Genomic DNA, 12,970 nt, shown 5'->3' on the forward strand with positions numbered 1-12,970 from the left:
AAATACTCTGTACAAGGCACTGCCTGCTGCACCTGCACCTGCAATTTGAGGGAAGATCAAGACCCTTGTTTTATGTCACTGAATTCTCATTCACATCTTTCCACAGATTCTAAATGTATAGTTAAGTTTATCTGAGTTACAAAAATTAGCTTTGCTTATTAAGGCTTTGGGCATGGTCAAGCCCATTCGTGTGCTCTAATTAATATAAAAGCCACCTGCTGTTAAAAGCTTGCAGAACAAGTCAAGTTTGCTGTGTCCACTGTCTCTGTAACTAAAATACGGAGAAAAAGTCTCCCATGGAGTTGATAGCCTGCTAGAAATTTGAGACTTGTAGGGAAGAGGTTCATATCTGGACTTAGGGGTTTCCAAGTAGCAGCTGCTGTAATTAACTAAGTATAAATCAGAGGTGACATCCGTTAGCAAGTACTGTTATTGGATGTAGTTGTTGCCGAACAGCCATAAACTCTACTGACGCACAGTGGAAAGTGACTCAGAGCCACACATAGGGCTGGGAGACTAACCCCACTGCGGTCAGTGGAAGGAGAAACATTTCCCACATTGCTGGCCTTGGCTGTCTGCTGAATGTATATTCTCACACTGCAGCCCTGAGACTACGGGGCCTACTAAGAACTGCTTAGTCTCACAGGTGCATGCGACTTTATCCACGGGCAAAAGCATTCTGAAGTCACAAGTTGTATTGCCGAATAGAATGACTACATGTTTAATCAGTTTGAATGCACTGTTACAACATATACAACCCATAGATGGGATGGCCCCAGACTACTCATGCCCCACTCACATGCATTAAAATGATGGAGGAGGGCAGTTTAGTGGCATGCTGGTCACACTGCCACAGCTATCCTAGAACCTGTAAATACTTACATGAGCCCTTCTCAGACCTATATCCATAAGAAATAATTCACTTAGTACTGTTTACAAAGGGAAACAGACAAAAAAAAAGTACTCAGTGTCTGGGTCCGTCATAAAATCTCCAGAAGTCAAGTAAGTTATTTAATGCTTTCTTCCTGTGTTTTGAACTGATGTTATTTCCAAGGATAAATCCATACAAACTTAAAAAAAAAAAAACTGTAACATACTCAAAGAGCAGTTTCCTGAACTGACTAAATATTGAAAACACTAGGAGAGCTTAAAAAAAATGTACATATAAATTTAAATTATTGTGCTTTACCTCTCACTAAGTCAGAATCCAAGGGGAAGGAAGCATGGAGAAATTTAAAAAAAAACTCTCAAAACCTCCAGGAGATTGACTCAGTGGGTGAACTTGGAAGCCAGCTTTGGGTACCACTGCTAGCAGCAGCTCCTCGAACTTTGGAGTCACCTCCAGTGTTAGTGGGACCCTTCTGATTCCGAAGGTTTGGGGTGGGGCTTGAGATTCTGCACCCAGGCAATGCAGACCCTCAGACCTCTCTGAGCAGCCAGGGTGTGTATCCACCCACCTGCCATCCTTGTGGTTGTTTTGGGACTACCAGGGTGCACCCTCTGCCCTTTCAGCCCTGTCCTCTTTCCTGTTGTCCCCCAAGTCTCTTCTGGTTCTGGACTTGCTTTCACAAAGGGAGGACTCAGCTCAGGGTTGGAGCCTCCCTCCTGGTCCCAGCACCGCCTTCTGCAGGAGCTGCAGTGGCAGGAAACCCAAGTGCATTGTTCAGGATGAGTGTATCTGGTGTAGCAGGCCTAGGGAGACAATTCTGTTTATTGTTAAGAACTAAGAAACACATTCTGGAGATGCTCTATACAAGGGGTGATGAGCAACTAAAGAGGGGCAGAGTGGAAAGGAGATACAGCATTAATGCGAGCGAGCACCAGCTCTTCATTCTAACACTTGAACCAGGAGAGACAGCCACCTTTTTCCACTAAGGCTGCAGAAGAATGGAAACCTCACTTCATTTATCACTTTCTACAGGGCAGGCTGAGCAAGAGGTTATTGTTTTAAGTTGATGCAAGAAGCCACTCATAGTCTGTTGGAAGCCCCCATCCCAAGCACAGAATGGATGTGGAACGTGGTCCATGGTTGCTGATGGTGGCTGGTGGTGGTGGTCATTAGGTCTTGGGCTTCTCTTGATTCTCAATGATAAGTTTGTCAGTTGCATACATTTGGCCAATGTGAACCTGAAAGCAAAGAAAAGACAGATCAGGAATCATGGGGCTCCATTAGCAGTGAAAGGTCAGAAAGAGCATCTGTAACACTTAAATGCAAATGTCTGCCATCGCAGGGCTATTCCCTGCTGCAAACTGCACTGTGGGCAGAATGTAGTTACTAGATTTGCCTTTGCTAATTCCCTGCACTTCGGAGCTGAGCTAATGTACTGGTGAGTCAATGATGACAGAGACACAGGGCAGGATTCTTTCTTACCAGTGAAAGGTTGGTCCCCTACAGAAGAAAAAAAATAAGTATTTGTTGGGTGAAAGATCTAGCAAACCTGGAAGGGCCCCAGACCCTTGTCTTTGGGCAACAAGCAGTTAACACCTACTAGACCAGACACTGTGCCCTGGTGGTATGTGAAGACATGATTGCTTCCTTCAGAAGCTCTGCATCTAGGAGCAGCGACAGGGAAGGAGAGAATTGCCCTATGAGCTGGTAAATGTTAGCAGAGGGCAGCGTGCAGAATTACAGGTCCTTAGAAGGAGATGGGATTCAGCCTGAGGGGGTTAGGAAAACCTCTTTGAGGAGATGGATCTTAAGCAAGGCCTCAGGAGTACAGTAGGCTGAGAAGTGGGAGCCAGGGGAGGGGCGGGAAGCATATACAATAGAGGGAATGGCGCCCAGAGAGCAGCTGGGTGTGAAGGCACACGATGCACTGTGCGTATGGAGAATGTCTAAGACATCATGGGCCATGAGTATGGACGGGCTGGGACAGAGAAGAGAGACAGAAAGTAAATGGTGGGCTATGGCAAGATCACAGATGCTAACTCATTCCGAGGAAAATTTTTAAATGTTAAAAATAGAAGTTGGGATTAGGTTTGTGGTTAAAGATCACTTATCTCAGTGTGAAGGCAAGAGCCTCACAAGAGTGCAGGTGGGAGATGATTTTGGCTTGAATTAAGGAGGTGACAGAGTATAGAGTGGAGTAGATCAGAGAATTACTTGGATGACATACAAAACGGGAAATCAAACAATAGTAGATCAAGATCGACTGGTGTAGATACGGTAAGAATCACTAGCTAAATTTTTTGGTGAGGAAAGAAGTCTCATAGAAATCAATACATGGAGGAGCAAAGACTTGAATCTGTCCAGTGCTTCCTCCAAAATGCTGCTCCTCCACCAGTTCCCTAACCAATGCTGACTTCTTTATAATATGAATTTCATGCCACTGTAACACAGTTGTAGTAATCACAAAAACTCCAATGAAGGAGTGCAGTAACATATTTATTAAATTTTGAGGTAACCATATATATAATTGGGGCCTGCCCAAGATTCACCTTTCCTTTAAAATGTACGTATTCACAGAAACACACAATTAAAAAATATTTTATGCATTTATTTTTAGAGAGAGGGGGAGGGAGGGAGAAAGGGAAGGAGAAAAAGATTGATGTGAGAGAGAAACATCAATTGATTGCCTCTTGTACATGCCCTGACCAGGAACTGAACCCACAACCCAGGCATGTTCCCCGACTGGGAATCAAACCAGCAATCCCTTGGTTTGTGGGACAACACCCGACCCACTGAGCCACACTGGCCAGGGCAAACATACAATATTTTAATTTAAAATCATAACTTGCTTTTACTACTTCGCTTTGTATTATAATCCTTACATCATTAACTGTTTTGGAAAGAATATTTTTAATAACTGCATAATATTCTATTGCAAAGAAGTAGCATAATTTCTTTACTCATTCTCATTTATACCATTTACAAAAGTTTAAGTCTTTTAACATGTCTCTCATTTTTTTCTTATAAAAGATTTCTAGAAGTGGAATTATTAGGTAAACAAGTCTGAATATTTTTATAGATCCTGATAGATATTGCAAAGTTACTTTCCAAAAAGGTTCATTTGTTTGTCTAGCTGACAATGCCTTTGGTGGACTGAGAGAAGGCTGGGCAGCATGTTCAGTCACAGTATGAACACATCTCATCCCACAGAACCACTGTGCATGCTGTGTGTGCTGACGACCACCTTCCTGATGGACGGGCAAGAAGAACACAGGGTTCTCTTGCTGTGTGGCCCTTCAACTATGTTCCTGACAGAAGCCCCCACTAACATAGTTTTAATATGGTATTTATTTCTCAAAGTCCACCAATATAAGGATGGAACCTTTGGGGGACAGGTGCTCTCTTGCAAGAAATGCAGTTGTGATATGGGTGACCCATTCCCAATCAGCTCCACATGAAAGGCTCCAAAGAAAGTTGCAGAATGAAAACAAGGAGGTGATCCAAAAATCCAACTTTTAGGATATAGATTAATATCTTTTCATCTGTCCAGGTCCCTTGGTCTGATACTTACAGTTCTCTGATGGTTGCTACCCTCTTGTGTGCCATGAACTTCTCACCGATGCCAAGAGACCTTGGGATTTGCAGCTTCTGTGTCTTTGCTCCACCAGGAGCTATTCCATCAGGAAAGACTCACTCAATATACACTGACAAAAGTCCACCCACCCTTTGGGCCAGTGGTTGAAGATTCTCTCTTGGAAACACTTCCTACATATATCTGTGCCATTCATGTGACACTAGTTTGGCCTTGTACTGTCACCATTTGTGTGCCTGTCTCAGTTCCTTTGCAGGAATATCAGTGAATGATGGGGAGTAGGAGAAAGACTCAGCTGCCTCAGAGTATAAGTTATGACTGTGCCAGACATGTAGAAGGTGTTCAGTACTTGACAAATAAAAATGCGAGAGTCTGGTGTTCCTGGCTACAAGGCTCCATGTCCACTAGTTCAAAGTCCTACATCTATAAGTGATCATGAAGTGCTTTGTGGTGAGCTCCTAGTGGACATAGGGAAATGATAAAAGCAAGTCAATAAAAAGTAACAGGATTGTTTACTGTAACAAAAATGTTCACCCACTGTTAAACAAAATCAAATGATTTAAATTCAGTCCAGCTGAAAGTTTAAAGTTGTAATACAAGAGTATCCAGGATTGAATCAGAGCAATTACAGAAGAGGCGAGGGAAAAATATTCAGTTCACAAAGAGGGAAACATTAAAATGTTACTTCAACGAGGACGATAGAGTTGAGGCAATAAACATCTGTGTAACAGCCCTGTTGCATTGATTTGGGCTATAAAATGTGTCAGTACGAGTCAGCGGGCCAGGTGGGGATGGATGCTGCGGTGCTAATGACAGAGCACATCACTTCCAAGCTACAGGTGAGGGGAACTGGCTAGTCAATGGATGTGAGGAAGTGTAATTAACAGCTTCAATTTACAGTCCCTCCAGAATCTCAAAGTGACTTACACAGCCACATTAGACTATTACCATGCATAAACTGGTCATTAAAGCTGATCACACTTCTATTCTATAAACGTTAGGACTTGGCACTGGAATCCATTAGGAAAACACACAGATCACTCAACTGCAAGTAGATGGGATGATTGGATGGCCTAGAAACACACGAACTGAGACTCATTAGACAAATTACCTTCTGGGGGAAGGTCTTCACTGCCTACTCATCTGAAGCAATGTGCTGCCTCCTGTGCTACACACCTCATTCTGATTTAGACTCAGAGGAGCTGGGCTCAATTGCCAGGGGCAGGGGCAGGTGCAGTGGCGATGCAGAAGTGGGGCCTCTGCTACTTCCTGCCTATTTCACTGGGTTGTTATAGGGATCAAATGAGATACTAGACTTGAAGAAAGTGTACCAATTGTCTCAAATACTTCCTAGGGTCCAGATACATTAAATGTCTTCATGCTGTTGGGAGTATTAAATAAGAGTAGTGCCAGGCATGAGGTAAGAGCTCGTTAAATGTTACTTATGTGCATGGCCCATCTACTGTCAAGCTGAATACCACTGGCTCTCAGGTCTTGATCTCAAGGACCTCCAAGGCTCATCACCTCAGCTGTGAGAGTCTATGATTTTGTAATATTAAATCCACCCACACTTGCGGAGAGAGGGTGTCAGGGATGTCTGAGGCCACCATTTGGTTTTGAACTTGAGCTTCCTGAGCTGGACTTGAGTCCATTCTTTTGTTGGCTCTGCTCTGAGCGCACAGCTTCCTATCTAGGTAGGGCCCAGCATGTTTTTAGCAGGTCAGAGCAGTTTTGTGTGAGAAGGAGGGGCCCTATATGCTGAAAGGTATGGGAGAGATGTTGACATCTGGTTTTGCCTGTGAAGCTAAGGGGCAGATTGCCCCTGCTCTCTTTCTTGTCTGAGGATGGGAAAACCACCAGGCACGAATGATTCCTTGTCTGATGGTGGACAGTGCCAAATCTTGCTTCTGGCATTGTAATGATTGGACTATTACTACTACTAAAAAAAAAAAAAAAATGATAATGATGATGAAAATAACAGTAACATTTAATGAGCACTTATTGTATGCCAGGCACTGTTTTAAGAACTTAATTAATTAAATCAATTAATTAATCAATTAATATCACAACTTTATAGGAAGATATCATTATCATCATCAATTTACAGGATTTTACAGGCAAACTCCATTTTTGGTGTTTAATCTCCATATTTGGAAGGAGTACAATTGTTAAGATGGGATTGCTCTTCCATTTCACAAATAAGAGACTACCATCTCAATGATCACACTGAAAATATGAGAAAAGGCAGTGACAACAATCACAACAACAACACACCTAGACATTATCTTAATAAGAAATGTGTAATGTTTAGAAAAAAACTATAAAACTTAGAAATATAAAATAAGTTTGAATGAAATGAGAAACTGCAATGTTCATGGAGAGACTGAATCAAATAAAATACCTGTCTCTGGCCAAATTAATTTATGTTTAACAAAATGATGAGATATTTGAGGAAATGACTTTAATGTTTATTTTAATAAATAGGAAGCCAAGAATAAGAACACCTTGAAAAGGTATTAAAGCATTTTTGAGATACAATTAACACACTGTGGCATTGCCCCCAAAGAGAGAAATGAACAGAATTGGAGTTAGAGACCAGACCTTAACAAGCAGAAAGTTACTGTACAAAATCATACTCCTAGGGTGTGAGGTTTAGCTTGAAGAGGCTTCAGTAATGAGAACATCTTTAAAGTCTCCTATGGATCTTTGTGTAACTGATATGTCATGCTGCATAATGTATTTATGCTCACTTCAGTATAAAAATGGTACAAGTTGTTGAGTGACTCTGGCCTTTCCAGAAGATGCACTTCATTTATCTTCTGCCTTTCAGTGCCCCCTCATACCCAATTGGAAGAGGTATATTTTTAAGGTATTGTACTTCCCTAAGATAACTACACTTGATAGGGGCTTTGGAATACTCCCCAAATCATTTGAGCCACCAATATAATGAATCTTTGATGGTAGGATTTCAGCTTTGGCGTCCTGTCAGGCCACCTTTCTGCTCTCTGTCACCTGTCCACCTGTTGTGTGGAAGCTGTGCAGGACGCATGTGCCTTCTCTGTTCTATAACCACATCAACAGCTTTCCACACTGTCTGCAATCCACATAGCAATTCTCTCTGGTGAGACTCCAGGGTGCAGAGTGGCTTTCACAGCCTTGCCATAGTCGGGTTACTCACCATAACAAACTTTTCTCAAATAGACCAGTGTTATCATACTTTATGTCTCTAATAATTTTTATTATTTTTTACTTTTTAAAGATTTAATTTATTTACTTCGAGGGGGGGGAAGGGAGGGAGGGAAGATGGGTGGATAGAGAGAGAGAAAGAAAGCAAGACATCAACATGGGAGAGAAACATCAATGTGTGAAAGAAAATCGGTTGCTTCTCGCAAGTGCCCAAGTGAGGACCTGGCCCGCAACCCAAGCATGTGTCCTGACCAGGAAATGAACCAGTGACCTTTTGATTTGCAGGCTGGTGCTCAACCCACTGAGCTACACCAGCCAGGGCTGTCCCTAATACTTGTTAAAGAAGCAAATTGAAATAGTGATACATAAAATTATATATACTTTTCTCAGTCTTTTCCATTTAGCAACAAGAGGTTTTATAAACCTAAACCACATGGTGTTCCTCTAAAAATAGCTCTTGTGCACATGTCTTTTTTCTTTCTCAAAACCAGTAGCATAAGTTGTTTTAAAAAATGTTTACATAATAACACTACTACTTTTAATTTTGACATCCTTTTATGCCATATAAGAATGCCTGCAGTGTGCAAACTAAATCTTTGGAAATTCAGTCAACAATTGAATGTGCTAGTAGAGGAAGATGGCCAGTTCAGAGAACCTAGGGATGAAAGAGTTTCCTATCCCCATACATACACACCACATCTCCATTCAACTCTGCAAGCCTTGACTTTTAGATATAGTACTGGATATTCCTGAAAGGGAGGGTGCTGGTGAGGAGTGGATCTTTTATTTTTCCTGTGATGTTCCCGGCGGAGTGAGGAACAACTTCATATCTCTTCCTTAAACCCTACATGACAGCTAATAATTAATGTGTTTCATCCTTTCTAGTAGAGACAAGAGAGAAGGCAGATGCAAGAATGTTATGTACCATACATCTGGTTTACATGTATTGTCCTAGCGTCATGTTATTTGACAGAGCCTTCTTTCACTCTCAAGGGTCCCAGTTTGGAGGATAAATTAAATGGTTGCTCTAACTCTTCTCCACTGTTGTCAGATTTCTGGGCCATTCCATTATTTTCTGCATGTTTGATGTTCAATTAAAAAAAAAAGCCCACCATGTGATGGCCTCTTTCTTTTGTATTCCAGGCCATTAGAGTAAAGGAAATCAAATCACTTCAATGGGTCCCAGAGAACTGTGGCCCCAAAGAAGCCTGAAGATGTGGGCAGCTGGCAAGGGATCCCGTGCCAACAAGTACACTTCCTTTCAGAAGAGATACACATGTAAGGCAGTGGTTCCTAACAAGGACTGGATCCAGAACCACAGGGTCAGCTGTCCAGAGCACAGGTGGCCTGGCCTCACTCAAGGAGCTCCTCTTTAGGGAGGTAGGGGTTGGGTCACATCATCACTGCCTTGCTCCTTATCGGCACCCCTCAGTGAGAAAGAGCAGTTTAATCCATGAGGATTCGGGCTGAGACTTTATTATTATTTTAGAATTATTATCAGTTATTTTTTCTTTTGCAGTGGGTGAATATTCTTCAAAAACACCCAAGATATTTACCTACCAGGGGTACTTTGGGTACAGTTACAAGACCAGAGCAAGGGAGGGAAATACCTTCATAGCTTATAATGTTGCTCTGAGATGCCACACTGTTACTGAAGGCCAGGGATTACACCTTCCTGTCTTCTACAGCCTGTTCTTTAGAGGTGCTGGGCATTGTGAATGATTTCTGCCTGCTGGCCCAGACCACTGTTCAGGGAGGGCAGGCCGTTATAAAACAGGGACAGGTGCTGGCTGCCCTCCCATCACACTCACCCTTGAGGGATGGGTGCAGAGCTGGCCATGAGTCCCCTGGGATTGGTTGTGAAGCATTGTATAACTAAGGCCCCAAGAGATGAGGTGTCCATACGCACAAGCACATCATGTTGGATATTAGCAACACTGCAACCTCAGTCACCAAGCCCTTCTTGGAACTGGGCAGAACTCAGGACCCAAACATTACGTCAGAATGAAACCTGACACTTCACTGGGATGGTAACAACAAGAGCCTAGGCAAACTTCCAGATGCCCCATCAAGAGTCATGCTTCTGCGCTGAGCCCCAGCAGCGAGGTCAGAATCCCGGCACCGCTATAATTAGTTACCCGTGATCCAAACTCCAGGGGTGCTGCTGGGACTAGAGAGTTCTCTGTTTATCAGCTGCCTGGGGAATATTGGTGACAAACTTTCTGGGATAATTGGGCTGCTTTGTAATATTTTTCCCTTCAAGGACACCTTCATTTTTGAAGACTTGTGTAATGACTGTACTTCATTTGGTTTTATTTTGTCTCCCTCATTAGATGATGAACGACAGCAGCGTATGTGTGTGGTTAGGCAGTACATAGCACAGCCCCTCCACCCCCACTACTGTTTGAATTGATATGCTCTTGACTTTGTGGGCTTCTAGGTTTGGGGACAGCATTATTTCAGATGTCTGTCACCATCACAGACACAAAATTTCCACAGCAATGCACACAGCAGATCCAAAGTCAAGGTTACAGCACAAAGAAGCGACACTCAACACTGAAAACAGTTTCCAGAGTACAAACCAGAAGTGTATGTCTAATTTTTAAAAAACTTCAGGCTTGTGAAATGTGCTGACTTACTGGCCTCTTTTGAAAACTGTCCAGGATGAGTTTGATGCTTTTTGGTGTTAAAAAGTCAGGATGAGAGAGTGGCCCCAGATGAGACGATGAGTATCCCCTCCCCTGCTGTGCTCATACCTCTCCTGGGCCTAGAACAGTTTCTTTCCAGCCACCACACACTCAACAGTTTCTGACTGATGCCACAATTGGTGGCAACTGCCCTACTTCCACCTCAAGAAATCATGAGGAACAACTGAAAAAAACAAAAAACAAACAGAAAATCATAGTCCACGCATTTTCCTACAACCTGCCCTTTTTTCAAGCTCAGTATCTTCACACGTCAGAACACATAGATCTACTTCTTTCTTCTGAACAGCTGCCATGGATTCTTTTGTTGCCATCCCCACAGGGACCTGCTATGTGGTATGCAGGGACATTAGAATAGATGGTTAGCAACAGCCTCATTTTCCCAGGGCTTGGAAGCCTTCTGGGGATGATATTAAACCTTACGCAACATTGGGGTCTGACATACCAACACATCCGATAAAGCAGGCTCCATTCTGTCTCCCCCCACCCAGAAGTCAGGTTGAAAAAAGCACCAAAATGGACATGAGAGATGAACACCATCAAGAACCGAAACACCTGGCAGGGCCTCAGAGGGAGTGGTGGGTCCAGATGCACTCAGAAGCTATGCTTGATCAGCCTACACCCAGCACACACTTCCCCATGCACCTCTGGCCACGAGAAGCCCAATGGCTTTGCTCCTGGAAGCTCTCTGAGGGAGTGGTTGTGTAAAGTGTGATGGAACTGGGACAAGAGTCATCAGCAGTGATGGGCAGTAAGCTGTGGGAAGTCACTGGCCAATACCTCTGCTTAACCCTACATATCCTAACCCTGAACCCTTAAGAGAGTCACTATCTTCCACAGGACCCCAAATTGGCAGGCTCTAGGAGACACGTAAGTCAGAAATGTCTGGGGAGGGAGACCACTGAAAAACAACCTATTTCTTGGCTAGGGAATAGGGCAAAGCTGATATTTAGCTACTAGGTATAAGACTTGTTAAAATGTTAAATGATTTCCACAAGGTTGGTAAATGACTGCTGCTCAGGGGCCCTCCGGGATTTCTGGACCTCTCACCTCCCTCCTCCAGGTGTCTGGCTTGGTGAGTTGCTGTCCTGTTCAGGTTTGTCCAGCTCTCATACTGATTGGTCACTGCCTATGCCTGACTGATGGTTTAAGATTCTGAATATCACCTGTGGGGTAAGGACTTCGGAGAATAAGTTTGGGCTATTACTGAAAAGATATACAGAGTCTGTAGTGACAGGCTACTGATCATGAATCTCATGTTTTATTATTTATTTCTAGCATTCTACAGGGGAGATGTAAAGACAGCTGAACAGAATGGCCTGTATTTTGCTCCAGGAAGTTATTCTGGATAAGGGAGAGAGGCAAGGCCAGAGCGAGGCCATGGGTTCGACCAGACAGTTGGTTGGGCCTTTTCTTTTGGTGCCAGCTTAGTGCAGCAGCTCCTCAGTGCTCACAGGGTCAAGGACAGGGCAGGGAGCTTTCTTTCTTGCTAAGCCTGCCTCCCCATCCCTGGGCTCTTGTAGGATGTGGGGAATCTGTGGTCAGTTTACAAAGCCTTAGCACTGTCCTTTGAAACCCAGTTATGGAACACAGCTTCTAACAGAACACAAAGGAAGCAGAGAGTCAACACCAGAAGAGCTCTAATGCTCCAAAAAGAGGCACCAAAGTCAACCTCTTCGGTTATGCAGCCATTGTGCTTACTACTGTCCTCTACCATGTAACTAACAGGGCAGACTTCAAACTTGCCACAGGTGGATGCTCCGGATGAAATAACTAGTCCCTAAATACCCCGCCGAGGGGATCAGGATTCAGGACGTCAACTGTAGCTTCATTCCCTGATGGGGCAAAGAACCAGGCTTCTGAATTACAAGCTGCAGAGGCCCTGCCAGCGAGTAACGGTGGCCAGGGCACCTCAGCTCTCCTGCCTGGGTCCTGCTGTCACTTGCCACGGAGCAGGGCACGCTGCGGCAGGCGGTGCCATCGGGCATGGGCCAGCCCACCTGGTACAGGACCTCCCTCCACTTCACCATCTTGGTGCCCTCCTGGCTTTCCTGGAAGGAGGCAGCTGAGAGGTCCTCCCTGCAGCTGCACCCACCCTGAGGACACAGTGGAAGATGTGATATACAAATAATGGTATTTCTCTTGATACGGGCTTTTTCTTTAAATGTGTTGCTCATTTTTAACTGCTAAAGAGGAAAGTACAAAGAAATTAAATCTTCCTGCCCCCAGTTTTTGCAATGGCTGGTTTTGAAAACATCCTGTGACCATTCTCTTCTGTTAGGGAACTGCAATCTAGCAAGACTGGCCCTTACTTCACTTCCACTTGCTTCAATGAAATCATACTAAAGCCATTTTATTAAGAATACGACAATTTTATACTTCTGTAATAATTAAGAGTAATAATTAATATCTGACTAGCACTTTAAAGTTTACAAGATATTTATATAATTTATTGGCTAATCAGGTCATTATAAGGTATGCAGAGCAGGTATCATCATGTCTATTTTATACTTAAGGAGATTAAGGGCTAAGAGGTAAAGTCAGGGTTAATACTTCTTACTCTGACTTGAAGCAAATCTTTAAATTCTAAGCCTGTAA

The 12,970-nt window shown here is 43.4% G+C and overlaps 1 protein-coding gene across 1 annotated transcript in view; it reads right to left on the bottom strand.

Moving 5' to 3' along the window:
- Nucleotides 1-692: 692 nt before the first annotated feature.
- The window catches only part of LYRM4 (LYR motif containing 4), a 151,145-nt gene continuing 138,867 nt past the window's right edge, over nucleotides 693-12,970 (bottom strand). The window contains exon 3 of the mRNA XM_090269843.1: nucleotides 693-2,127. Within this exon, the coding sequence (XP_090125969.1) occupies nucleotides 2,059-2,127 (69 nt within the window). The 3' untranslated portion in view covers nucleotides 693-2,058. The remainder of the gene's footprint in view (nucleotides 2,128-12,970) is intronic.

Source organism: Furipterus horrens, unplaced genomic scaffold, assembly GCF_987537825.1.
Source record: "Furipterus horrens unplaced genomic scaffold, mFurHor1.1.pri manual_scaffold_3, whole genome shotgun sequence".
NCBI lineage: Eukaryota > Metazoa > Chordata > Mammalia > Chiroptera > Furipteridae > Furipterus > Furipterus horrens.